Source organism: Zophobas morio, unplaced genomic scaffold (genome assembly GCF_036711695.1).
Source record: "Zophobas morio isolate AGI-343-1 ecotype UQ-CSIRO unplaced genomic scaffold, CSIRO_AGI_Zmor_V1 ptg000108l, whole genome shotgun sequence".
In the NCBI taxonomy this organism is placed as follows: Eukaryota; Metazoa; Arthropoda; class Insecta; order Coleoptera; family Tenebrionidae; genus Zophobas; species Zophobas morio.
In genome coordinates this window covers 5,670,007-5,697,511 of record NW_026972213.1, presented here as the reverse complement: position 1 = coordinate 5,697,511, position 27,505 = coordinate 5,670,007, and the positions used below count along the sequence as shown (strand labels likewise).

The 27,505-nt window shown below is 35.7% G+C and overlaps 4 protein-coding genes across 9 annotated transcripts in view; 3 read left to right on the top strand and 1 right to left on the bottom strand.

Moving 5' to 3' along the window:
- The first annotated feature begins 121 nt into the window (after positions 1 to 121).
- Positions 122 to 2,645, top strand: LOC135144597 (neuronal acetylcholine receptor subunit alpha-5-like). Its single transcript, XM_064076624.1, has 8 exons — positions 122 to 174; positions 496 to 659; positions 711 to 755; positions 1,023 to 1,132; positions 1,188 to 1,579; positions 1,627 to 1,779; positions 1,834 to 2,009; positions 2,062 to 2,645. Exons 1-8 carry the CDS (start codon positions 132 to 134, stop codon positions 2,218 to 2,220), a joined length of 1,242 nt encoding a protein of 413 aa, XP_063932694.1. The 5' UTR covers positions 122 to 131; the 3' UTR covers positions 2,221 to 2,645.
- Positions 2,646 to 9,012: 6,367 nt separating this feature from the next.
- Positions 9,013 to 11,076, top strand: LOC135144724 (neuronal acetylcholine receptor subunit alpha-2-like). Its single transcript, XM_064076781.1, has 8 exons — positions 9,013 to 9,081; positions 9,375 to 9,535; positions 9,590 to 9,634; positions 9,767 to 9,876; positions 10,050 to 10,432; positions 10,482 to 10,637; positions 10,691 to 10,866; positions 10,918 to 11,076. Exons 1-8 carry the CDS (start codon positions 9,039 to 9,041, stop codon positions 11,074 to 11,076), a joined length of 1,233 nt encoding a protein of 410 aa, XP_063932851.1. The 5' UTR covers positions 9,013 to 9,038.
- A 3,662-nt stretch (positions 11,077 to 14,738) lies between these two features.
- Positions 14,739 to 18,416, top strand: LOC135144596 (neuronal acetylcholine receptor subunit alpha-3-like). The gene is made up of 8 exons (XM_064076623.1): positions 14,739 to 14,812; positions 15,199 to 15,359; positions 15,411 to 15,455; positions 16,906 to 17,015; positions 17,301 to 17,692; positions 17,742 to 17,894; positions 17,948 to 18,123; positions 18,182 to 18,416. Exons 1-8 carry the CDS (start codon positions 14,770 to 14,772, stop codon positions 18,350 to 18,352), a joined length of 1,251 nt encoding a protein of 416 aa, XP_063932693.1. The 5' UTR covers positions 14,739 to 14,769; the 3' UTR covers positions 18,353 to 18,416.
- Positions 18,417 to 21,164: 2,748 nt separating this feature from the next.
- Sbb (scribbler) overlaps positions 21,165 to 27,505 on the bottom strand; it is a 182,731-nt gene continuing 176,390 nt past the window's right edge. For 5 of the 6 annotated variants that reach the window (XM_064076923.1, XM_064076921.1, XM_064076920.1 and 2 more), the window contains 3 exons: positions 26,561 to 27,417; positions 23,202 to 25,046; positions 21,165 to 22,088 (listed from right to left, as the gene is read on the bottom strand). In XM_064076923.1, the coding sequence (XP_063932993.1) occupies positions 22,024 to 22,088; positions 23,202 to 25,046; positions 26,561 to 27,417 (2,767 nt within the window). In that variant the 3' untranslated portion in view covers positions 21,165 to 22,023. The remainder of the gene's footprint in view (positions 22,089 to 23,201; positions 25,047 to 26,560; positions 27,418 to 27,505) is intronic. The other variant, XM_064076925.1, reaches the window with a different exon arrangement.

Sequence of the window (27,505 nt, the reverse complement as noted above, 5' to 3'; positions counted from 1 at the left end):
AATCATTATTTCGAAATTTAAAAACAATCCACTGGATTATCTGCTTTGGTGTTTGTAGTGGGAGTTCCCTGGAGGCACCTATTTAAATTCATTTTCGCCCACATTCAGTTAGTTGAAAACACTATTTGAAAATGCATGTTTTAAATCTAGTGATTCTACTGTTACTTCCAGCAGGTAATACATTTAATTTTTATTGTAGATATGTTAATATTTACATACGAATTGATCTGTTACATATATTACTAGTATATATTATTAAAAATGTACAGTCAGAAACCAGAGTATTATGTAATAAAAAAAGCATGTTCCTCAGATCACAGATATAATTGTGCTAAACACATTTCAGTCAACAGTTTTGGAAAATTGCAGTGGTGAAATTAAGTTTTTTACAAGTATTTCTTTCATATCCAAAAGGGTATACACAAGTTATTACTATTAGTTATTAGTTATTACATCTGTTGTTTTGTTACCACTTCTAGAAAAAAGCTTTTTCAGTGAAAAGTGAAGACGACTGTCCTTCCACTGCCAAATCTCAGTTAGCTGAAATTCGGCTGAGAAGGCATCTGCTGTGTGACTACGATAAGTACGTCCGACCTGTTTTCACGAAAAACCAAACTGTATATTTGAAAATAGGATTGTCGTTAAAATATTTTCAGTTCGTAAGGTACTATACAAAATTGTAAACTGTTTCTCAATGCACAAAATTTCAGGACATGCATGACAATAGTTTTACACTTGAAAGTTGGATGAATTTGGTAAGTAAAAACTTTTTTTAATTTGGTTTTAATGTTATGGTGTTATTATAACTCTCCATATCCAAACAAAATATGACTTAAATCAGTGATGACATAGTCATTTGATTTCCCTTTATTTTCCAAAAGAAAAATGAATCTTTTTAATTAAGTAAGTCCTGCTACAATTTTTGCTTTTCACCATTCCTTCTCTCACCTTCTTCGTTACATTTCATACTTCCAATTTAATTTTTTATTAAATAACTAACTAATGATGCTGACGCTTTATAGTACTGGAGAGATCTACATCTTACCTGGAAACCTGAAGAATACGATTCCCTTGAAGACATCCGTATGCCTATTAACGACATATGGATTCCTGATCTTTCTGCTTATAACAAGTACAAACTTTGATTAAATTTATCTTTATAATACAACTGTCCACTCTAATTCTAGAAGAATTCAAGGTGGAGAACAATCACTTGCACAAAGTACTATCTGTATAGTGGAATTCACCGGCAACGTCACATGCGTACCATCAATAAGTCTTACAACAACTTGTACACACGATTTAACTAAATATCCATTCGACACACATAGTTGTTACGTCTATTATGGTTCCTGGACCTACACAGGAGAAGAATTAAAGCTAGACTTTCTCTCATCTCCGATAGATCAAACAGACCTAATAGAGAATGGAGAATGGAAAATACTCAAAAGCGATTACAATCGTAGTTACAGAGTATATGGCTGTTGTCCTAATAGTACCTACCCAATAATAACTATTCACTTCGAGATTGAAAGAATACCAGGAGCTCATATTATCAGAGTCATTTTACCTGCCATTGGTAGAAAAGTGCAATTTTTTGTCTTTAAATACAACTGTTTCTTTTAGCTTTGGTGATTATCACCTTAACGTCCTTTTGGATTGCTCCAGACAGTTCGGATCGTTTGAATTTATGTTACATTAATTTTATTGCTGCGTTTCTTTATGTGCAGTACATAACATCTTTGGTTCCAATGAAAGCTGATACAATTCCATTAATATGTAAGTATTCCTAACAAAAAAATGTGTATATTATGTGTAATGATTTTATTACAGTATTTTTTGCTAGAGATTCGCTGCTGTTATCGACCTTCACAATAATTTTCAGCTTGATTTTGAAGTATATGGTTAAGAATGAAAATCCAGCTCCGCTGTGGATGTCAAGGGCTCTAATGATCTTCAAGTGGTTCAAACTTAGAAAAGTACTTCTCCGACGGAATCTTTCATTGGAAGTAAAATACGAAATATGTAATTAGTACTATAATACGTGTGGACTTATTCCAGATTCTCAGTTTAAATAAGGAAGATGGAAATGACGTAAACGTGAATGACGACGGTTTGCGAAAAAAAGAGTGTATGATATTTGCTCAATTTTTAGACAGATTGTGTTTCTTGGTTTTCTTAGTTTTATATTCGTGTATGTTTGTGGCTTTTACCCCTTAAAAGCAATCGTTTTCAATAATTACAGAGTAAGGATTTATTCTCGTATTTTTGTGTTTTAAAATAATATTTACCAGTGGCGGCTCGTGAACTTTTCTTCAGAGGAGGCTCAAATTTGAAAAGCACTACTTTTTATATCTTTTATTATCTGAATAATTTTTTTCGTCATGCCCACGAAAAGAACACTCTTGCGTTGACAGATAAATTATATTGCATCGATTAGTCTTTTCAAAATTGCCCAATTTTCACCAACTTTCTCGTAATAGTTCTCCCTTTTATGAGCCGAATCTAAATTATTGGCAATGTTTTGCTTACCAAGCATTTCTAATTTAATCGAAGAAAATATGTGTTCCTGTGATTTTTCATGTCTTTCTATAGCTCGTGACAAATTTTGTAAATTATTATAGCCTGTTTTACCCCAAGCGGAAGATTTATCACTAATACACAATTCCAACAGTATAATTTGTTTCTTAAAACTGAAGCCGTTAACTATTTAGTTTTATTATAATTATTTTCATGAAATGCTCTGTTTTGTTTCTAATTGTAACTGTCAATACCATTAATGGGAGTGATGGTGTTGGTCTTCCCTTTTATACCCTTACCTACGTAAAGCCTAAACACCACCACCACTGAACAGGGAGCTCGCGAAACCACCTCAATGTTTTTCCTACTTACACCCGATTGCTGCAACTAATAAGAAAGAGATAAAGTTATCTGTACGACTTGATCTGAAAAGAGATGAACTAGCCGGAGGCTAGCGGCTTGGAGCGGCAGTGCGATGAACGTTTTAGCCAATGCAATACACACTGACGATGCGTCAAGGTCACGGTCTCATTGTTCAGATGCATCGTCGTTCGGAGGCTAGCGGCTAGCAAGCCTCTGCCGCTGAAACCAAACGCGGAGTGGTGTGAATGTGAATTATGATTGTGAGGGCACAAATATAAATTTTTCCGACATTTTAACCTGATATATGATGAAAGTAAATGAAATCCAAGAAAATATTCTGAAAAATGACAAATGTCTACAAAAATATAAATTCTTTCATCGAAAAAAATTAGAGGAAGCTCAGCTCCAAAAATAGAGGAGGCTCAGCCTCCCCTGCCTCCTCTGAGGAGCCGCCACTGATATTTACCTTTGTCAAAATTCATTGTCTGAGTTTTGTTTATCTTTTTTCTGAGCCCAAAAAGGCCACTATAGACGCTGACAATTTTAGTAAAAAATAGTCACCGTGTGTGATGCAGATGAAAATGATACTGAAATATATTTTTCTCCAACAGGGAGTAAAAATAATTATTTTCTACAGAAATCAAGTCTTGTCAAGATTATGCAATGATGACATTGTAACAAAGTAAAACGACTTTCTTAGAATTACGGCATACAGATTTTTTTGATACTATTCTCTAACTTTCCCCATTCCAATGAATATGGCGTGACTAGCGCTCATTTATCTAGATAGAAACCCAACATGAAAACGGTTGGATTGTACAATTCTGACCCTTCCCACAGTGACATGAACACAAGGATAATGTAACGTGTGCCTAAAAACAGTTTTTTCGATTTTTACAATTACTGATTTTCAACTAAGCTGCTTGATTCTTTAACGACATTGGAAATTACTAAAAAAAAAAAAACTAATAACAGAGTCGTAATTTTGTAAAAATTTAGAATTGTTGCTTCTGTATAAATGATCTTGCTTGCGTTGTCATGTCTAGGTTTATATGTGGGCGCTAAAGGCGAAAATATTTCTTCAGTTGTGAGACTTGCATGCTGGATAGATTTTCTAAGTACTGGAAATCTCTTCCAGTAGATGATTTCAGATGATGTCTTTGGTATTATGTAAACACTTTTTGGTTTTTTAAATTTTCTAAATTAGTTTGTGGTCAAAAGGATATGTCAGTAGCGGAATAACGGAATGTTTTGTTCGTTTAATTAGGTGTTGTCAATGTGAGAAGGCCGATTAAAACCAAGATATTGTATGTTTCATTTCAATTTTCTGCTTCGATCATTTCCCTATTTTGTGTTAATTGTAGGATTAATTGTTTGAACACTTCTTGTAATTGTACTTTACATCTGTCTATACCAAAACGCATTCCGTCTCTACAAAACGTATTCGTTAGCTTTAAGAAGTTGGTCAACTGATTTTTAGTACATACTTGCTTATGTTCATAAAGTGGGCTTTTCCGCACATTTTTCGAGTAAATTTCAGTCAGTTTGGCATATTTTGTGCACTTTCGCACTGGTGCCAAACTACCACCGCACCCGATCGGCAGTTCGGCACGAGATTTGGCAACATGGTAAAGGATCTACAAACATGCAACAGAAAATCATTAATTGAAAGCAGAATTTCTTCTTTCCACAGGTAGATGGCAATATGAGAATATTTATCATAAGCAAAATCGGAAAATAGTGAATAATGCCAAAGTTCGGCGTGCGTAAGTGTTTGACTTCCACCACTAGTCCTCAGTCCAGGTACAATTTATATTGCAGAAATACTTTGTTTTGAGAAATGTGAAAATTTGAACCAAATACTGCGCAGTACTACGTGCAGAATGCTCAAAATTTTCTTACGTATAACGCAAGGCCTTTTGTTGTAGAAAACCAGTTCTTTTTTGAATCTATAATTTTTTGGAAAAAAAATGCGAAACTGCCTGTTGAATTCGTGTTAGCGTACGAACATTCTGAGCATGTTACACTTAGTATTAGTATTAGGTATTTGCTTCATTTTATCAACAACATGGAATGTCTGCAGTATAGATTGCATCTGGGCAAGATAAGTGGTTTTTAATATTTCAACAGACCAATTCAAGCAGTAATTCAAATTTTTAACAAACAATTCTAGTACTGGGAACCAAAGGCATTATTAACTGTTTAAATTTTCGTATTTTGGTGACTGACAGCTATTTTCTTGTGTGCCAAACTGCCTGGTGCATGTGTACGGTACGCAATTAACAGGCAGTTTCGCATGATTTTTATTTTTTTCTAAAATATTTAATCATTAAAAAAAATATTTTTAACAACAAAAGACTTTATATTACGCGTAAGAATATTCGGAGCAAGGTAAGTGTAAGTATTATACGTACAGTATACGTATTTTTTTTATTAAAAAAAAACATCACATTATAAATTGTGTTTGGACATGTTAAGTGGTTGCTGATGTTCCAACAGACCAACTCAGTCGGAAATTGACATCTAGAGATTTTTTATGGTGTAATGGTCCAATTCAAGCGAAAATTTAAAATTTCAACAAAAATGATATACTTAGAAATTAAAAACGTCATTAATTGTCATAATTTTCTCATTTCGCTGACTGTGACATTTTGATAAATTTTAACGTGTGTGTCAAACTGTTGCTGCTTGCGTACAGTACGCATAATGCAGTACTTACTTAATTTTTTCGAAAACAAGCAAGTTCTGCAGTAAATAATGTATCTGAACGTAAAAGTCGGTTTATTAATGTTTCAATAGCCTAATACAAACTGCAATTTACATCTTAAAGAAACAGGAGATACTAGGGAAGTAAGGGTGTAATTAATTGTAATAATTTTCGTATTTTGATGACCTTGACAGGTATCTTTGGTGCCAAACTGCCTGTTGCATGCATACGGTACGCATTTAACAGGCAGTTTCGCATGATTTTTATTTTTTCCTAAAATATTTCATCTCTAAAAAAAGGGATTTTTAACAACAAAAGACTTTATATTACGCGTAAGAATATTCTGAGCAAGCTAAGTGTAAGTATTATGCAGTATATGTTTTGTTATTTAAAAAAAAGTATATTTCTACATTATGAATTGTGTCTGGACATGTTAAGTGGGTGCTGATGTCCTAACAGACCTACTCAGTCGGAAATTCACATCATTAGCAAACAGAAGTCGTTAAGGAAGTAAAAACAAAATTAAGTTTCACCACTTTCGTATTTAGCTTAAGTTGCCATGGATTTACGTATTTATTGGACAAACTAATTAGAGGTTTTTAATGGTGTAATGGTCCAATTCAAGCGAAAACTTAAAATTTCAGCAAAAGTGATATACTTAGAAATTAAAAACGTCATTAATTGTCATAATTTTCTCATTTTGCTGACTATGACATTTTGATAAATTTTAACGTGTGTGTCAAACTGTTGCCGCTTGCGTACAGTACGCATTATGCAGTACATACTTAATTTTTTCGAAAACAAGCAACTTCTGCAGTAAATAATGTATCTGAACGTAATAATCGGTTTATTACTGTTTCAAAAGCCTAATACAAACTGCAATTTACATCTTAAACAAACAGGAGGTACTAGGGAAGTAAGGGTGTAATTGATTGTAATAATTTTCGTATTTTGATGACCGACCTTGACAGGTATCTTTGGTGCCAAACTGCCTGTTGCATGCATACGGTACGCATTTAACAGGCAGTTTCGCATGATTTTTATTATTTCCTAAAATATTTCATCGTTAAAAAAAGGGATTTTTAACAACAAAAGACTTTATATTACGCGTAAAAACATTCTGAGCAAGTTAAATGTAAGTAGTCTGCAGTATGTGTTTAAAAAAACAAAGAATATTTCTACTTTATGAATTGTGTCTGGTCATGTTAAGTGGGTGCTGATGTCCTAACAGACCCACTCAGTCGGAAATTGACATCTTTAGCAAACAGAAGTGATTAGGGAAGTAAAAACAAAATTAAGTTTCACTACTTTCGAATTTTGCTTAAGTTGCCAGGGATTTACGTATTTATTGGACAAACTAATTAGAGGTTTTTAATGGTGCAATGGTCCAATTCAAGCGAAAATTTAAAATTTCAGCAAGAATGATATACTTGGAAACTAAAAACGTCATTAATTGTCATAATTTTCGTATTTTGCTGACACTGTCAGGCAAATAAGTTTGTGCCAAAATGCCTGTTGCATGCATACGGTACGTATTTAACAGGCAGTTTCGCATGATTTGTATTTTTCCACAAAACTGTAAATCGAAAAAAAGCGGTTTTCTCTACTTTTACGTTTTCTCTACCTTCCGTGACACCTACAGTACGAAGGTGTCCCGTTTCTGTCTGTCTGGCCGTCTGTCTGTACGTCTGTCTGCGGTCCCGGATTTTTATGAATTATGATACAGATAATCTACGTCAAATTTTGTATTTATATTAGGAATATCTTGTAATATCAATTCCCGCTTGAATTGGGCCATTGGAACATCGAAAACCATTAGCACACCCAGATACAATCTATCCCATAGAAATTCCTAGTTTTTTAAGCAAAAATAGTATAATCAGCGTGCTTAGAATATTCTTATGAGTAACACAGAGTGTTTTGTTCTTAAAAATCACTTCCTTTTTCATTTAAAATTTTGGGGGAAAATAAATGTCATGCGAAACTTCCTGTTAAATGCGTACCGAACGCATACAACAGGTAGTTTGGCACACACTTTAGTCCCGGTCACTGTTAGCAAAATGCGAAATAAAGACAACTAATAATGCCTTTACTTCCCTAGTATTTTCTATTTGTTAAAGGTTTCAATTTCCGCTTGACTTGGGCTATTGGAACATCTAAAACCACTTTGAATTTCCAGATACAAACAATTGTGTCGAAATGTTTTATTTTTTAAAAAAGTAATTCTAAGGGTGACGTACTTAGAATATTCTTATACGTAACACAAATCCTTTTGTTTGTTTTTTGGATTTACAATTTTGTTGAAACTTACCGCAAACTTTATTAATTATAACATTTTAAATATAAATGCCAAAGTGCCTTTTAAATATAATTAAATTTTGTTTGGCCATCTATCGTCGAAGGGCTGAACTATGCCGTATTTTCCTTATGTGCGAAACTGACTAATTTATGTGTTTGATCTACTACAGTGTTGCCATAGTGTGCCGACCGTGCCAAAGTTCCGGGATTATATACATATATAAGTATATATTTTTATATTATTCGTATATGACATATGACTTACAATCTGTTCCCTGTTTTAGTTGCAGTCGTTGAGAATGTCTGAAAAAAAAAACCGTAGTGGCCTGAGGCAATGTCCTTGAATGATAATTGGTTTGGTTATTTAAGGTTATTTGAAGGGTTGTCTTCCAAAACTTCCTTGAATATTTGAGAAAGTAGGAATGCAGAATTGAATTGTGGGGTACGCGAAGAAAAATGTTGCCTCTCCGGTGGGAATCGAACCGCAACGTTAACTGCTTGCCGGGCGGGTGCCCTTACCACTAGACTACGGAGGAACTTATCTTTCTTCGCTTACCACTACTTATTATTGTGTCGCAACAGAATCATAACCTTTCCATGATCCGTAAAAGCAGTAGATATGTTTTTGTTTTCTCTTCTGTCTTTTTCTAAATGACAAAATCTGTGGATAACTGTTCTTTACAACTAAAGAATCATTCAATACATATTTTTTGTTTTTCGTTATTGATGTTGGAGTTACAACAATGTTGTTACATTTTTTATGTTGTGCATACTATGCTTTGCTATGTCAAACCATTTTTACTCTATTCCGTTGTTGAATATTTTATACCTACACATTTTGTCTGTTATCACGTAGTTCAAAGACTACTGACTGCAGTGACTTCTTATTTTCTTAAATTACATGAAAGGTTTAGTTTTTCTTTTTTTGCAAAAAAAAGTTTTCAATTATTTTTTATTATGTTTATATCTTTTTTACAAAATATGAGTTATTCCATGCTATTTTTGGGCCAGACGATATATAGGCCACATTGTATGTGTTTAACGTGGGCGTAAGATCGAAAAATATCATGTACCAAATTTGACACATGATATTTTCATACACATAAATGTGATTACATTCATACGCGCAGTTTGTTGAAAGCATTACGTGATGTATATGTACAAGTGCCTTACGCTACTTTTATTTTCAACAGGTATAAACGCATGAACAGTCATTCAAATAACGTACTGAAGGTTTATCGTTTATTCTCTGTATATACTCGATTCTTCGTCTCCTAATTTTAACTAAATCCATCTTAACTAAACACTTATGTGTGTATCTAGAAGCATATTTTTTGTACAAAAATATGTCTTTCATTTGTTAAAGTTATATTAAAAACCCAACTCCTATGATTCTTAGGAGTCTGGATTTATAAGTATATACGTAGAAACACAAAAAAAAAAATATATTAATAAGGCTAAAATAGTTATAACATTTTGTATTCAGTGGGAAGCGATAATTCCTGCTTCTCGGGTCTCTCTCAGTCTGTTGCAATTAGACTCAGAAAATATATACTTTGCGATTACGATAAAAATTCGAGACCTATTCGTGATCACAATCAACCTGTAAATTTGTCAATACAAACAAGGGTTATATATTATGACTACGTAAGTTTTTACTAAGTACAGCGATGAAAATATAATACTTAATAAATATTTTAGAATACGTTCGACAACAGTTTCACTGCCGACAGCTGGATGGGATTGGTAAGACAGTAAATGAATAAGCATGGGTAAACAGTTGGGTGCCATATTAATTTGTCTTAATCGATCATATCACACAAATGTGTTTTCAACTTTCAGTACAATAGTTTAAATATTTTGAAATATTTTTTGTAGCAATGGATTGACGAACATCTTGCGTGGAATCCCGCTGATTACGAATCCATAAAAAGTGTTCATTTGTCGAGTAATAACATATGGGTGCCAGATTTTTCAATTTACAATAAGTAAGTAAAACACCTATTCTTTTTTTTTACTCTATAAATTCGACAGAGTCAATCCATTTTCGATTCTATTCTTAAAACATGAATCGAACCCAAATTTTTATTTGTACTCGATTCCAAGCTTTTGCTTGGACCGAATTTTGTTTTGCTCATTGTGTATGCTATCTTTTTTTCAGGAAAAATGGAAACGGTGAGCAATCAGTTATTCGAAATTCTCACTGCACTGTAAAAATTGACGGAGAAGTGCGCTGTGTAGTATCAACAAGCTACACGACGGTATGCATTTCTGACTACACGAACTTTCCTTATGATGAGCACAACTGCACTGTCCGTTTTGGTTCCTGGACTCATACTGGTGAAGAGTTAAATTTGGAAATTGACGTAATTACAGAAGATTTGGTCCCCAACGGGGAATGGAAGTTAATTAATACGAGTGCCTACAAGCATCCAGGAGTTTACGAGTGTTGCCCCAATAATACATACCCGTCCGTTGATTTAAGTTTTAAGATCCAAAGACTATCCGGTTCTCATACTGCCAGCGTGGTTTTTTCTGCTATTGGTGAAATAATAATACGTTTGTTTAATTTTTGTCCAATTATTTATTTCAGTTTTGATTATTATAACTCTAACATCTTTATGGCTTGCTCCCGATAATCCTCACCGTCTCAATCTTTGTTATATCAACATTATTAGCGAATTCGTCTACTTGGAATATTTATACTGGATGATACCGATGAATAACGATTACAGAATTCCGTTAATATGTAATTTTTACCTTTTACTAAATTTTACCCAGTGCTTGATTCATGTTTTCCAGTGCTCTTTGCCAGGGATTCAGTAGTTTTGTCTGTGTTTACGTTGATTTTCACTTTAGGGTTGGCAAATATGATGAAGAATGAACAACCAGTTCCTGAATTGATATCCAACGTGGTTAGTGTTTTGGTGGCTTTCAGACTTGGACAGTTTGTTTTTTTGAGCAATTGTCTTTTCAAGGTATAAATTTATCTAAACATCGAATTGTTATACACAAAATTCATTTTTCAGGGTTACGAAGAGTACGAACATTATATTACAGCTGTTCACAAAAAAGACGCTACTTGGTCGAAGACACAATGGTTAATATTTTCTAAAATTTTAAACAGATTGTGTATTGGCATTTTCGTCCTTATATACTTGTGCATGTTCATAGCGTTTAATCCATAAAAAATAACATTTGATTTTAAAAAGATTTATTTGCAAAAAGTAGCCCGTCACACTAATTCTCTTCAAAATAATTTGTACAACGTATTAAAAATTAACAAACCAAACTTACATAATTATTTTGATTTATGTTGTGACCAGAATATTTATTTTAGTAACATATTTCCTACAACTGTAAACTAAATGGAATACAATAAAATGCGAATAGTGTTAAAAATTTTAACTTTGGCACAGGTATGGTGTTATTAACTATCGTTTTTCTTTGTGTATTATTGTTCTAAATATTATTTAAACTGTTTTGCACTTGTGAAGAATAAAAATACCTGGTGACTATTCATGCGTTTTTGAAGTTCAAAAGTATCAGTAAAAGTGTTGCTGGCCAGTTTTGGCGAAAACTCAAAAGTGTACAAGCGTTCTATTTATAAAGTCTATGTTAAACTCTACCCGAGTTACACAAGCAAGAAGTTGACAATACTGACATAAGACGTATTTTACTAATTTTTGGCTGAACCACACGATAAAATACTTTGCGACAAACAGAAGAAAGTGCTCTACATTTTTACGTGTTGGAGATTGTTTTAATTCTTAGGGTCTCAGGTGTTTGGTGTCATACAGAATTAATTAGCCATGTTGAGGGCAAAGGCGGAAAATTTATTTGGGTTCATTAAGTTCTGCAAATATTTATACTTATGAAAATTGTGTAATTATCATCCGTAAATAATAAACAATTCTTCTGATATATATTTTTTGTACAAAAAAAAAGTGTGTTCTCTGGATTTCCTATAATATTAATTTGGCAGTTCTAATAACAAAAGGCACGTTAGTTTCTGAGAAAATCAGACGTAAATTTGTACCCTTCTAACCTTATCTCAGGAAACTTTGGGTAGAGAACAAAAAAGCGACTAGATGTAGGAAAATGAAACTTAAATATCTAAATATCTCGGACCGTTTCTTAATTCAAAAATAAAATTAATTTATTCCGTGAATTACAAGTAAAAAAATTGATCGAAGGTTATTTTGACAGAACTTGCAAATTGCAAAATGTCGTTATACGATTTTTTTCTCCCAAAATTTGGATGTTTAGGCTAAAATCTCAAGACGGATTCATAAAGCAGTGGAAGAATATGTTATTTTATAAAATTTAAATAGCATTTACCATTGTAAAAGTTGGAGCTGACGTCATATGTTGGTGGGGATGTTCAGACAAATTTTGCTCAGTGTTTTACCATCTACCTACACGATGTTCCTAGTAAAATCTGACAACAATCGGTTTACTAGTTTTGAAGGTTATTTGTCTAATAAAAATTCGGAGAGACGGCAGACAGACAGACGGAGACGGACGACCTATTTTTTTCGTATTATAGGGGTTATGTAAAGTCGAGAAAACATGAAAGTATCCAGTTGTCGATTACAATGCTTCCTTAACTTACCCTCAGAAAGTAAAAAGGTGTAGATAAAAGGATTCGCAACAATAGCCTACACTTGATTTAAGTGGCAAAATAGAATGACACAAGTGACAAACGTAATGGGGATTTGAACGTTGACCTGAGTATGCACTATAGTGTGAACCTAAATTTTTACCACACTGAATTCTCGATAAACCCATCTGAGTATAGCCTGTAATATATGAATTAAGCAACCAACGTTACTTAAAAAATACAGACTTGATTTTGTAGAACAAAAAATTCCAAAGTAGTGCAGTGAAGACGTTGGGTTTTTTCGGGATAGCATAGTTAAGATTTTCAACTTCTTTTCTTCAATTAAAGCACAAGTTGTTCTATTTCTTTAAGTATTTATATACCTGATACCAGTGGCGGCTGGTGGGTCAAAATTTCGGGTCGGCCAAATATTTTGAGTCTACACCTTGGTGTTATATATTTTCGTAATGTATGGCTGCTACTCATTAACCACTAACATTTTACGTGTCAGGATGTACAAAACATCTCAAATGTTTCGACCTGTTAAAATAATTTTTTATAGGAAATTGACAATGTCAGTTTGATTCCAAATACTATTAATCCTTAATTCTACTTGTTCTGCTTTATCATTAATTGAGAACCACCACCGAAAACATTATTTTTACTGAGTTCCGCGTCGACCGGCGGCTATACGGCTTGCCGACCCCGGACATCCACAATTAAATAATAATAATTAAATAATGACATGCAGTTAAAAAATATAAAAAAAGTAATAATAAAAGTACCAACTGTTAACTATCTTCATTTACATTTATTTATTTTTAATGTATATGACAAATTGTGAAATAAATTAATTGAATAATTGAAAAATTAAAATGATTTAAAACTTTAAATTCGTTTCTGAAATATCTGAAAACGCTTAGATGCTAAAAATACAGAAAAAGCGCATTTATGTTGTAGCTAAGTTATGTACGAAAAATAAAATTTTAGATAATTTAATGTAATTTTTTTCGTTTATTATTCATACACAGAAAAATGTATTAAATCGACAATTATTATTTAAAAAAAAATAGTATGCACTGAAGAACATCGAAGCCGTTATTGTTTTGTAATTTGGTTAGCTATCTTAAATATTAAGCGTTTTAAAAACTAAATTCGCGTTGCTGGGTACGGCGAAGGAGGATTTCGCCGGACCTGGCACAACATACGTTCCGCCAGGTCTTTGTCTACTACAGTGTACTAGACAAAGAGAACGATGAAACCGTAAGCTGCTACGAAGTCGAAACATCGAGCATAATGCATTCCTGGGTACGGCTTGCCGAAATCTCGCCGGCAAAGCGTGTTTATCAGCATTTAAAATTAGCAACAAATGCTTTATTTTGTACCTACAATATAATAAAATATATTTTTAATATATATGATCTATCCTAACGTACATTCAAACTTTATTTCTTTTTTTATTTTCTAATTTCAACGCTTACTAAGTATTTTAAAATGACTGGTACGGCGTGGCCGACCCTGCCGCCCCTGACCAGCCGCCCCTGCCTGATACATTCAAGTTTTTTTTAATGAAGAAGACTTTCAATAAATTGATGTGTGTTATTTAAAACTGAACGTAGGCATTTAACAAACCCATACTTACCTACTTTTTTATGTTCAAATGTCCCGATATGTTTATTCCTGTTTATTGTCAATCCTAGAGATAGACACACTGCTTTTTCTGCTATTTTAGCAATGTGATTATTTATTGTTGTTTTTAATCTCTGATGTGTCCATCCGGGATCGATTTTTTTTAAGTACATAAAAAACAAATAGTTTTGTTTATGTTTAAAAATAATTCACTATTGATCAAGCATTTGTTGTGTCAAGGGCAAAAAGCGCCTGCAACCGTTTTCGGTCCATGCTTTTTTTGTACGTATAGAATCAGACATTTAATTATTACATTAAAAAGATAATAATAATTGACGACAAAAATCTGATGTGAGATCGTTTCTTCAACTGTAAAATTAAGTTGAAATTATCAGGTGATAAAAAAATGTACATTCTGTTACCGTCACATACTTTTACAAAGCTTACATTTATTTATCTCACTATTACAAAATATAAGACTTGGTTCAAAATATTTTACCATATACAAATTAATATGGGGTGGAAGAATCGTGTTAACGATTTGAAGATAAATCTGTTATTTATCTATTTAGGACAGGGGCGTATAATATATAAATATCATATGTCAAAATTCTGTCCATATTCAGTGTGTGTAAGACATTATTTCGTGATGCTTGTGCAAGTTTTGCTTACTTTACTTTTACTTTCGACAGGTATTTTTTTTATTTAATCCTAAATTTCTCTATTTCATTGTGCCTAAGCAAAACTTAAACCTGACATTTTTCAGTTTAAATAACAAATTTGTCTTAAATTTGTGATGTTTGTTTGGCTTTGAACTTATATATTGTAAAAATCTTTCGCGAAATTTTTATTCGTCTATGTCAGAAAATGCATGTTATGTTGCACTCAACGTTGTCGCTGTAATAATATAATATAAATATAATTTAATAACAGCAACAGCGTTGCGAACTCTGCATTAGTGTGATAGATCTTTTGGCCGTTTTGCATTTTCTAAAAACAATTTATGTACAAAACTTTATTCACTACAACCGTGTGCAGTGTATTCGAATCATTATTCAACGGATTTTCTTCTCTTCAGCAAAAACTGACGATGACTGCCGTTCTGATAAATCCAAATTAGCCCCTGTGAGGCTCAGAAAACGTTTGTTGTGCGATTACGATAAAGACACAAGACCTATTCGTGATCATACGAAACCGGTGCAGTTGGTAATGCAATTAATGCTCAAATATTACGCATACGTAAGCAGTTTCTATTTTTTTAACATAAGTGTTAACAAATAAATACTTCAGGATATGCACGACAACAGTTTCACCATTGACAGCTGGTTGGCGCTGGTAAGTTAAATTATCATTAGTGTTATTAATATTATTATTAGTTATTACTACCTACGACCCACCACTCATTTCGAAAAAACCGATATTCAAGCAGAAATTTTATCGTTTGGGATTCGAAAACCGACTACCTAATGAATAATGATAGGTATACTTACAGTTTAAAGATTCAAGATAAATAATATTACTATTATTGTAATGTAAGTTATTCAATAAATGTAAAGGCATTTATAAACCAACTAGCTTTTCGTCCGAGACTTCGCTCCCGTAGACGATTCGTTGTGTTGAAGAGCATTATTACCAACCATCAAGTAGAAAATTTGTTGAAGGGCATTAACACAATTTCCAGGAAAAATCGACATAAAAATATTTTTGCTCATAAAAACGTTGTCACTCCCTTTCATCTTCTTAGGGCTGGAATCTCGAAACAATCTGAAATTTTTTCTGTGTTTCATTATTTGTGTTGGACACAAAGTTTCACGTAAAAATTTAAATTTACAATCGAAATATTCCTACACAAATCTAGCCACCATGTTTCACCCCCTTAGCGATTGAATCTTGAAAAATGGTTAAATACGTGTTTTATTATTTGTGCTGAAGAGCATTAATACCAAGTTTTAAGTAAACATCACCATAAAAATATTTTTCTCATACAAACTTTGGCACACCCTTTTTTACCTCTCGGAAAATGTTTAAATACGTGTTTCATTATTTGTGTCGAAGAGCATTGATACTAAGTTTCACGTAAAAATTTAAATATATACAATAGAAATATTTTCCCATACAAACTTAACCCCCACATTTCACCCCCTTAGGGGTTGAATTTTAGAAAATGCTTAAAGATTTAATTATTTGTGTTGAAGAACGTTAACACCAAGTTTCACGTAAAAATTTCAATTTATAGTAGAAATATGGTTCCTATACAAACTTGGTCGCTCAAACTTAGACACCACTTTTCATCCCCTTAGGGGTGAATCTCCCAAAATGCTTAAATATGTTTTTCCTTATTTGTATTGAAGAGGATTAAAATGTACCAGCTTTCACGTAACGATGTAAATTTTATAGTAGACATTGGTCCTATACAAATTTTATCACCCCTTTTCACCCCCTTAGGGGATGAATTTCGAGAAATTCGTTCTTAAACGATGCCTCCAGTATAAAATGAACATTCTCTCCAAATTTTCTAGCATTAGCGGTTTGGGCTGGGCGTTGATAGGTCAGTCGGGACATTGCCTTTTTAAGTTAAATGGGCGGTTAGTATGCCTGTAAGGTTTGGAATAAATTGCATACCGAATTCAGGAATAAAATTAAAAAAAAAAGGCTCGACATGTTAACAATTTTTACGTTGATTATATTTTAGAATTTATTTTTGGGTCCATGGCATAAAGGTGCAATAAAACATTTCCAGCAAACACTGACCATTATAATAACTTTCTTCTTCGCTTCTTTGCAGCGATGGACCGACGAGCATCTTACATGGAATCCTGATGATTATGAATCTTTGAAACGTATACACTTGTCTCATACTGATATATGGATGCCAGATCTTTCCATTTACAACAGGTATATTTTAAAATAAAAAAAGCGTTACTATTACAGTTAACAATACCACGAGTACGATGAATATCTAATGATAATCCAAGCACAAAAAAAATCATCAGAATTATCACAAATATTCAACAAACACCGTTTTTAGGTCCAGTGGGAGTGTAAGTACATCGGGGTTTACCGAAATTATGTTAAATCTCGATTACAATTGTTGTTAAATTATATGCCTGTAATAATCCCTAAAGTTGCATTCGCACCTAAATAAACAGAAAACTAACTTACCAAATCGTTTTCTCGTAGGAGAACTCAAGGTGGTGATCAATCAGCAATAGATAGTGTTACCTGCATAGTAGCAAACACAGGACAGGTGGTTTGCGTGCCATCAACAAGTCATTCAACAATATGTACATCCGATTTAACAAAATTTCCTTTTGATACTCACAACTGTACTGTACGTTTTGGCTCGTGGGTTCATAGTGGAGAAGAATTAGACCTACAAATTTCTAAAGATGCCTTAAATACAGACGATTTAATTTATAACGGAGAGTGGGATCTAATCGACACTAACGTCTTCAAGCATCCAGGAATTTACAAATGTTGCCCCAATAACACCTATCCCTCCATCAATTACAGTTTCAAGATTCAGAGAATATCGGGTGCTCACACCGCAAGTGTGATTCTACCTGCATTTGGTATAACAACAGCAATGTCTTGGTTCTTTTCAATTATTATTTCTTTCAGCTTTGGTCATCATCACGTTAGTATCTTTGTGGGTTGCCCCCAACAATCCTCAGCGCTTGAATTTATGTTACGTCAACATTATTAGCGAGTTTCTGTACATACAGTACGTGTCTTGGTTGATTCCCATGAATGGTGATCGAGTTCCACTAATACGTAACTTAGTTTATAAAGATTTTCACCTGTGAACTTAATGTCTTTGTTTTCAGTGCTGTTTGCTAGAGACTCGTTATTATTGTCAGCCTTCACAATAATGTTTAGTTTAGTTTTGGCAAGTATGGTAGAAAATAAGAAAACAACGCCCGCATGGATTTCAAGGGTTGTTTCTGTTTTGATAGCTTTCAAACCGGGACAGGTTGTGCTTCTAGGAGATTCTTCGTTCAAGGTATAAGTTTATATTTCTATAAACTTCATCTATCGCTCAAATACGGGTCATTTTTTAGGGTCTGGACAATGAACACGGTGATGACGATGTTACAGCGATAATTAATAACAAAGATACTACTACCTCTTTGAACACGGAATGGTTGATGTTTGCTAAAATTTTAGATCGATTGTGTTTTCTTATCTACGTTATTGTGTATCTGTGCATGTTTATAGCATTCATTCCATGAAGTATCTTTAGGTGTGTAGTATTACAAAAGACGTATTTGCTAAGGTGACATATATAATTAGAAATTTTCTCAAATTAATTCATGATTTACAATTACTAACATTCATAATAAAAAACTGTTATCATTAATTTAGTAAGATTGTTTTCCACTACTCCACCATAAAAAATACGCTGGCAGCTCTTTTGAATATAATTGCAGCCATTAATGATTATAACTATACTGAATCAAGAAGTTTGCGTGAGAATAATCATATTAACGAATTATACTTATTAAAAAAATCGTCAAAAATTATTTCGACAGCACTTCCTTCGTTCTTGAAGTACCTATTGTCTAATTGCTGCGGGAGCGCAAATTTGAAAGGAGCGCGGTCGGGAACAGGCAGTCAGTTAATGAAAGATTAGAGTCTAGTCAAATCCACAGTCAAGTCAAAATTATTCGCTGTTATATTTTCGCTGTGTAACTATACTAATTAGTCGTATCAATTTGTGTTCCTGAGGAATAAATTGTTGAATTTTCCCCGCGCCGATTGTAAATTACCAATCAACGTTAACACTAGTGTGAGATTCAAGATTAATAATTGGTTTTACGAAGATCTACGGGCAGATTGGTCGCTGATGACACTAGAGCTAAAGCTGCGAAAATAGAGGAACAACTAAAGCAGATCATGGCTATTCTCACACAGAGAAATGGACGCCAAGAGATGAGAAAATAAAAAACTTAAAGAGCTTTTCCTAATGCACAACAGCATTGAGCTAGTCGATACGAATGTCTGAAAAAACTAGTCTAGAGGCAGATCCGAAGTTTAGATGAGGAAACAGAAAAATTAATACAAAACAGAAATGCGCAAAAATGTAGCACCTCTTATAACTGAAATGTCTTAGGAACTAGAAAGTCCAGCAAGAATATTTGGTTTCATATATGAGGTAGTGAGGTACTAACAATTGAACATAATCGACTAATTCGTTAATACTGACTAGAATCGCCTAAAAATAACATATAGTACACGTAGTACACTAATAATAACTATTAACATTATGATTTTAAGAAAGTGGCAGAATTTTGAAACAAAACAGTGGTATGTAGTGTAAAATATTACAGATATACAGAAAAGAACTTATGAAAGTAAACTTTCAAGTATCTCGAAAAATACTCACGCAGAATTTAATCATGCCGCAGGGAAAATACATTAGTGCTAAAATTAGCTCCCCTCCCCCTCTCCTTGTAGGTGGGGCAGGGGTTAACTTCGAAACCTTAAATGAGAACTGCTATTTTTTATTGCAGATGCGGGGTCTACGGCTAAAACTACGTATGATTTGTTTGAAACATTTTTTTCGATTCGTGATAGATGGCGCTGAATTGACGAATTTCAAATTTTTCCAATTTGTCCTCCTGCGAACCTATGCATATAATTCTACAATACGTTGACAATAAAAAATACCACGTTTTATGTAAATACTTGAAATTTGTCGTCAAAAGTTTATTCATGTTGCAAATTTCGAATAACTTGGAAATTGTGTAAATGTTTAATGGCTGGCGAATAATCTACTTTTAGCGTAACCCAAGAACAACGATTTGATTTCTGTTCCCTTCGGAATGCTTTAGTCCACTCGCCTTTCACCTATCAGGCTGCTTCATTTATGTGAGTCTCTTCGCCTCTCTTTCAATTAAAGTAAGTGATCAAAATGATCCCCCCGAATTCAATGGATATTGAATATACACTGTATAGACATGTATTGTGTCTGCTTGAATTTCGGCACAAGCATTTCTGATTCGCTGGAAAAGAAATCTGGCGAACTAAGATCTGGTGATCTGGGAGCCCAATTTACCGAACCAGCTCTACCGATCCAGTGACCATTGAAATCATGATCAAGTACTTCAAGTGCTACCAGCGAATGGTATGCTGGATAACCTTAATATTGAAATCATGGTACAAAAAGAACGGTTGAATCCACATGTTCTGTCGCATTTCTAACCTCAAGTTTTCAAGTAATGTTGGCAGTTCATTTTTCAAAATGTCTCGGTACGTTTCACCATTCAAGTTGCCTTTAATAATGTGGCAACTCATTTTGATTATTTACAATAAAAACCTGGTATTTTTTACTGCAGAATTGTATGCATAGGTTTTCAGAAGGAGAAAAAAAAAATGAATTTCGTGTATCTGCCATGAATATAAAACAAATGTTTTAGACAAACCCATAGTACTTTTAGCCCTAGAATTCGTATCTGTAATAAAAATTCGGAGTTCCTATTTAAGATTTCAAAGCTACCCCTCTCTCTACCTACAAGGAGGGGGGAGAGGGACTAGTTTTTTGCACCAAAGTATTTCCCCCATGTAATGATTAAATTTTGAATCTGGACATTTTTGTGTAGAGTGCTCCGTAGTTGGTACCATTGATTTGAAAACGATAAACAGGCCTTGACAAAATAGTGAAATCACTTTGGTGTCCGTTTAGTGGGATCGACAAAAACATATTTAAGATTGACATCACGTAATTCTTAATCCTGTCGTTTACTTGTCCCCATTTTTTTTTACTTAATTCCAAATGTTTACGTAGATATTATACTGTTTGGCTGCTTAGTTCTAAAGTTTACATGTTATTAGTGAATTCGAAGATTAGAAAACAAATTAGAGTTGCTACAGACCGTAAATGTTCTAACTACAAACATCTCACGGGGAAACTTGGGTAACGCTACCCAAAAAATTTGTACTGATTATGAAAGACATTTATTTTTTTGACAACAGATGTAACAGTTTTGTACAACATTTATCAAAAAAATAGATAAGTAATAACAAAAAGATTTTAGTTTATTCATTTTTATTAAGCAACTTTACATTAAAGCCCCTCGTAGTCTGTACAATAGGTAATCTTCTCAAATGTTTAAAAAAAAACCAATAATAATTTGCACAACAATTACAATATCACAACTAAAAAACGAAGTGACATGTTTACGCAAGAAGTAATGTTTTCAAAACCACCAATTTAAATTACATAATTAAATTAGTGCTAGAAAATATGTATCATACGTATTGATATTTTTTCTTGCACGTGTTTAATTATATAAAATAGTGTTTTTTTATTGGAGGTTCTCACAGCTAATGTTGAAGACTAATCGGTGATCACGTAACTTACGTATACAAAAATGTAATGAATGAAGAGTTTGGAATCGCGAAACCACATACAAGGCTCTTTGCAAATCGTTTTGTAATAAACTTTATACATTTTATTTTGTCATGGCTTATTTACAGAATATTACAAGATGTACAGACTCCAATGTTTAAGTAAAAAAAGACAGTGTTTAATTATACAAATATTCCAATAAAACTGGAATGGAACAAATAATATAATAGTAAAAATAAAAAGTTATATCTAACCTTATTAAATTTTATAATAATAAAGAAGACAGTTTTACATTAAAAAATACACAGTACTTTTCTAATAGGTCAAATATCAGTCTACTACAAAGTATCAACTAATTATGACTTTAAAAGACATTGGCATGTCTTTACACTATTTACAATGAATAAAATAATAATGTACAATACGTTTGCATTGCAAAACAGCTGTGGGTCTAGAAATAAAGTCATTAGGTTACATCAGCAGTGCACACTATATAACAAGACACAACTATGGAATGCTTTAGTCACTACGACACGGTTCAAGTTCGGGCACTCACTTGGTCGGATAAGGGTTAATTACTGTCACTGCTGCTGCTTGCTGGCTTGCTAACACTGCGGCTGAAATTTTAATCGAATTAGTCCTACTCGACGGACGACAAATCACAACAATTAAATCTCGGCTCGACCCAGAAAAACATACTCCACAAACAAGTCACAAATTTTACTCATATCCCTTTAAGGTTCACTCATTTAGAATCAGCATGTACAACATAAATGTAATGTATTATACACCTATGACAGCCTCGGCAACGATAAAATTCGTACTTCTGTTTCAGTAAAGACGAGCTTCGCTCGTTTTAAAGATCTGTTATTGACATTAAATGTCTTGAATCTAAATTTAGTTAGAAAACTTCAATCTTACGTAATATAACAAAATACCAAAAAAGAGTCTCATATATTTCGATACATACATACGGAAACTTATAAATACTACAAAAATTAAATAAAGAAAGATCCATTATGAATAGTTTTAAAAAATAGTAACAATAACAAACATACAGTGTATTAGTAATAAAATTTTTCAAATAAATTCATTTTTACAATCGGATGCGGCTATTGAAGTATTATGTGCCAATTAGTGCTGGTTGAAAAACTGTAAGTGTAAAGGGTGCTTCTGAAACTAATATAGGTATATCTTATATACATATATATTGCACATATTTACTTGTAGTGCTTTTTGGGGCCATTCGGTTCATGCTAAAGGAATGTCACTTTTTGTCAAAGGAAGTATGTGTGAGAATTTGTCACTGGACTGGCGTATAGAGATGATTGCCGTCATTGTTTTAGAGACTTTGCTGTTCTTACTGTTCCAAGTGTGTACGTCTTTTATTTATTCACGAATATCTTGATGATTACAGCCGGAATAAATATAGTTATACCACTAGATAAAAACATATAATAAAACATAATTTTTACGACACCGCAGATCTAGAAATGGCACTGCTTATTACTGTGCAAGATTTTATGATGTATTTCCAAATTCAATTAAAAGTGATGGCTTTATTCAGTTTAAAACATCTGTTAAAAATATTAGCAACAGACAATGCATTTTATTCTTTCAAAGTAAATTGTTATAAATTTTAACTTAATCAAATATTTTTATTATTATTTGTAGTCAAATCTTTCAGAGACAAGCCGAGATTCTCCTCTAGTTGTAAAAATTGTACTCACCTCCATATGGGGGAGGATACATGGGATACCCAAGGCCTACGTGTGTATGATGATGCGTATGTACGTGGCGTTGCGGAGGTGGCGACCTCGAGTCTTTGTTGTCCCCCGGCGTCTGTTTGCCGCCAGAGGGCGTCGTGTTTGTCACCTGAGACGTCGGAGGTTGCGTCATCTGCGGTTGGGACGTCATAACCGGCTGTCCGCTGTTCGTCGAGGGACTCGAACTGGCCACTGACGTCTTGGGGGTGGGCGACTTGATCGCCCGCTCTTGCAACTCGTGTATTTTGTGAGACGAATAGTACTGAGCGTGGTGCTGAAGCATGTCGAGGGCCTTTGGCGGCGGCGGCGCTCTGGACAAGTCTTCAGGGGCATGGTATCTCGGGATCTGGGCGTGGAGGTACGGGTTACCGCTGTAAGGCCCCGGAACCATAATGCCCCTGTACATGGGGTGGTTGGGATCGAAGGGTAAGGCGCCGTAGTGGGCCGACTGCATGTAGCTGGGATGGATGTAAGCGTACTGGGAGGTAGGGGGCGGCGGAGGGCCTTGGGTCTCCATCGTGGGCTTCACGCCCTCCTGCTTGATGTCCTTCTCCTTCTTTTCCTCGGGTTTGGCATCTTTATGTTTGAGGTTGGGACTAGGCGGAGGTGGGGCCTTGTTGGGGGTGGTACTTTTGTGCTCCATTGATTGTTGCTCTTTGCGTCTTTGATCGTATACGTAGAACCGGCGCACTTCTTCTTCTCTTTGATTGTGGTGGGTTTGCTGCTGTTGCTGCTGACGCGAATACATGTAGGGGTTCATTTGGTTCTTGATTTCGATGCTCTCTTTGAGTATTTGATGATTCTCGTTTTGATGTTTCTCCTTGATTGGAGGTTCTGTTTTCACCTTGCCGGGGGTGGGGACTTGGATGGGATTCGGGATAGGCGCCGGCGGTTTAATCGGCTGATCAATGATCGGACTAGGACTCTCTTTTATCCTTTCTTCTTTGATTTTGTCTTCTTGAACCATGGGTACTCCTCCGAAATTAGGATCCATGTTGTATGGGTACCCTGGCATATAACCATACGGGTAATAATGTTGCTGAGGTAAAATTTTTTGAGGGTATTCGGATCCTTCTTTCTTACCGTCTTTATCTACCGGCTTTTCTGTCGCTTTGTCACTTTCCTTCTTCCCCTCTTGCCCTTGCTGTTGTTGCACGGAGGGAACCAGATACTGCGGTTGTCCGTAGAAGGGATACATACCGTACTGGGGCATGTGGGGCAGCGACTGCCCCGATTCAGTCTTCTTGTCGGCATTTTTACTCTTATCCCCCATGTCGGACTCCATCACGGGAGCCCCATCGTCGGAGATGTCCGAGTAGGCGGGACTCTGCACCTCGTCCCTGGCAGTTTGTTCGACCCCGAACACCGGCTGTTCGGTTTGGGGCGGATGGGGGCTTCCCGCTGGCGATTTCCGGTTCTTCTTCTTGAAGTTCTGGGGTTTATTACTGCTGGAATTTCCGTTTTGTTGCGGCTGCGGTTGCTGCTTATTTTTGTCTTCAGGCATAAGTGCGGCAGTGGGCTTGACTTTGAACTGGGTGATCTTTGCCGCCTGCTGGCCGGGCGACGGTGGCGCGTGCGGCGACATCTGCGAAGAGATCTGGGAGTTGCTTTGCAGATTTTGCGGAGGAATTATAAGAGTCGGAGGCTGGGTGAATTGCTGCGACGGCATGTTCACCTGAGATTGCAACTGATTCGTGAAAGACTGCGGTTGAGCATTTGATTCAGTCTGGGAGCTTGGCTGGTCGGAAGGTAGCGACACAGAAACATTTCTGACTGTCGGTAGAGGACCTGAATTTGACATTGGTGTTCCTGCAACGATACCTGCGTTAACAACGTACTAAGCGAGTTCCTGGTGGATGACTAATGATTGCGTGAGGACGTGTAGACGCGTTTATGCTTATTCGGTTTTCGACGAAATAGCGGGAGTCCTATTATGTCCGTTGCTGTTGTCTTTTATATGCAAATGTACGGTCTTTCGTCGTGTGCATGTAAACATGTTCGCCTAAAAATTACACAAGTGAGAAGTTAAATAAAACACGGCCGTTGTATTTTGCAAGCTTTCAGCGTAATTTGAAACGCGGAAATCAACATGGGCGTCATCTGCTAGCGAGAACATTAAGCAGATTAACTAAATTGCAAGAAAAGAAACAATAAAAGCAGACAAATTACGTTCTTGCTTTGCACTTCCTCAAAGTTTCTGTTCTGAATAGGAGCTTCCTTATGAACAATGACATTATTAAGGAACATTACGTAAGTTGAAACCCGCATTAAGGAAGCAGTAATATAAAATGAGGCGTCGAGACAAGAATGGTACACAAATGAAAATAAAATGAACATTCTTTACGCGCTACTAAAATGCATCCAAACATGTTGGCAATCGGTAGTTCAAACCGAATTTGCAAGTCTGACGTCTGCACTCTGCCACAGCGTAAAAATAATACACATCTCAACAACCTACTTTTACGTTTTTTACATTTATAGTTTACAGTGTTACTAATGTTTTAAAACGGCTGATAAGGCTCTTTCAGAAAATTCTTCATAAATGGGAAATTCAGACGCTTTGAACTTATCGTCGTTAAAAGTAGTTGATACACTAAGTATGATTTGATGTGGATTTGAAGATTCACTTGGTGTATAAGTCATGTAAACCTTAATTGTTACCACATAATAAATTGTGGCTACACCCAAGTCCCTGGGTGTATATGATACATACAAATCTGAAAATTTTAGGCAAATGACATTTTTTTGTTACTTTTAGGTTAGCCTATTGCTGCGGGTGCAGTTTGTTGCCACGTTTTGTCTGCAACTTTACAGTGAATCAGTGATTGTGTTTATTGGTAGGGTGACAGTTAACCCCAGGTCCCGTGTGGTGTCGTAGTCGTTTAAAATCACAGCCACAAGTACTAAAGAAACAGGGCGCACTAGTGTAAAGTCGTAGAGTCCTCTAATGAACATTGACTTTCTATTTCCAAAAATATTTACTGCAAGCCCCCAACAAACTGCTCACGATTATAATAGTGACGATTTACAACGCTTGCCTATTTTTAAACTACTTTGTTCATACACGTCTGATTCATAGAACCTCTGTTTCTTCCGAGCAAGCTATTGGGGGGGGGGGGGGGGTCCAAGGCTGTACATTATCGTTACTATAACCCCAAGCAGTTTATTGGTGCCTTCAAAAACCGAAAAGTTAATGTCCACTATTTGATGGACTCTACTTATATAGTAGTTAAGTTATGCTGTATGTGTCCGTTTACGTCGGCAACTCGCGACGGCGGTGATGGTCATGAGTGACAAGGCAGTCCAAAAGGCCCAGAACCTACCTGTCACTTGCTGCTTGTTGGCGGCGAAGACCCCGACCGGGTACTCCTCCGGCGGCGTGTATCGCAGCACTCCCGGCTTGACGACGTTCTTGGGCTCGACCAGAGGTACCGTGGGCGAGCCCGCCCCAGCCCCCAGGTCGCTCTGCGGCGTAGCCGGCGAGGGCGGCGTGCTCCTCGGTGTCGCCGGCTGACTAGGCACCTCTAGTAGTCCGGCGCCCCTCAGAATCAGTGGCAGCTCCGGCTCCTTCTTCTGCGGCGTCAGCGGGCTATCTTGACTCTTATCAGGCGACTTGACCGGCGTGGCCGGGCTGGGTGCCTCGATGTTGGATTCATCGTTCTCCGACATGGAGGTGACGTCCTTGGTGTCGTCGTCGTCGACGGAGCCGTGCGCGTGCGACTGGTGGTACTTCAGCCCGTTGATATGTTTGTACTTCTTGGAACAGTTGGGCTCGGGGCACTCGAGTAGCACGGGTGAGGGTGGCGGGCTGCCGCAGGGCGTGGGCGTGCTGGGCACGGGCGGCGTCGGTGGCGGTACGACGATCTTCGTCTTCTTGCCCTGCACGCCGGGCGAGGGGGACTCGTCCTCGCCGGCGCGGCTCTTTCGCTTGCCGCTGGTGTCGGGACGGGGAGGCACGAAGGGAGTGGGGGACGAGGGAGCGGTGGAAGGACCTGAACCGTTCGCAGCCCCGCGACGCCCCTTTACGCCACCGTTCCGCAACTTACTGTGCACGGATGAGCGGGTCTCTGTGAAGTTGCTTAGATCAGTGCTTGGTGTTGCAGCGCCAGCAGAACGTCCTCTCTTACCTCGTCCTTTTGGAGTACGATTGTCCAGGTCACTTGTGGGAGAATCACAGAATCTGCGAAAAAAAACGAAAATCAAATTGCAAATGCAACTTAACAGAGAAAGTAGTGTGGTTAATCCGGCATAAAAAATAAGGAGCCATA

Coding starts and splice junctions, on each gene's coding strand:
- LOC135144597 (XM_064076624.1), top strand. CDS start 132: ATGCATGTTTTAAATCTAGTGATTCTACTGTTACTTCCAGCAG. Junction 1,580..1,626: donor AGTCATTTTACCTGCCATTG/GTAGAAAAGTGC, acceptor TGTTTCTTTTAG/CTTTGGTGATTATCACCTTA. Junction 1,780..1,833: donor TGATACAATTCCATTAATAT/GTAAGTATTCCT, acceptor ATTTTATTACAG/TATTTTTTGCTAGAGATTCG.
- LOC135144724 (XM_064076781.1), top strand. CDS start 9,039: ATGTATATGTACAAGTGCCTTACGCTACTTTTATTTTCAACAG. Junction 9,536..9,589: donor GGGTTATATATTATGACTAC/GTAAGTTTTTAC, acceptor TAAATATTTTAG/AATACGTTCGACAACAGTTT. Junction 9,877..10,049: donor GATTTTTCAATTTACAATAA/GTAAGTAAAACA, acceptor TCTTTTTTTCAG/GAAAAATGGAAACGGTGAGC.
- LOC135144596 (XM_064076623.1), top strand. CDS start 14,770: ATGCTTGTGCAAGTTTTGCTTACTTTACTTTTACTTTCGACAG. Junction 15,360..15,410: donor TGCTCAAATATTACGCATAC/GTAAGCAGTTTC, acceptor TAAATACTTCAG/GATATGCACGACAACAGTTT. Junction 17,693..17,741: donor TGTGATTCTACCTGCATTTG/GTATAACAACAG, acceptor TATTTCTTTCAG/CTTTGGTCATCATCACGTTA.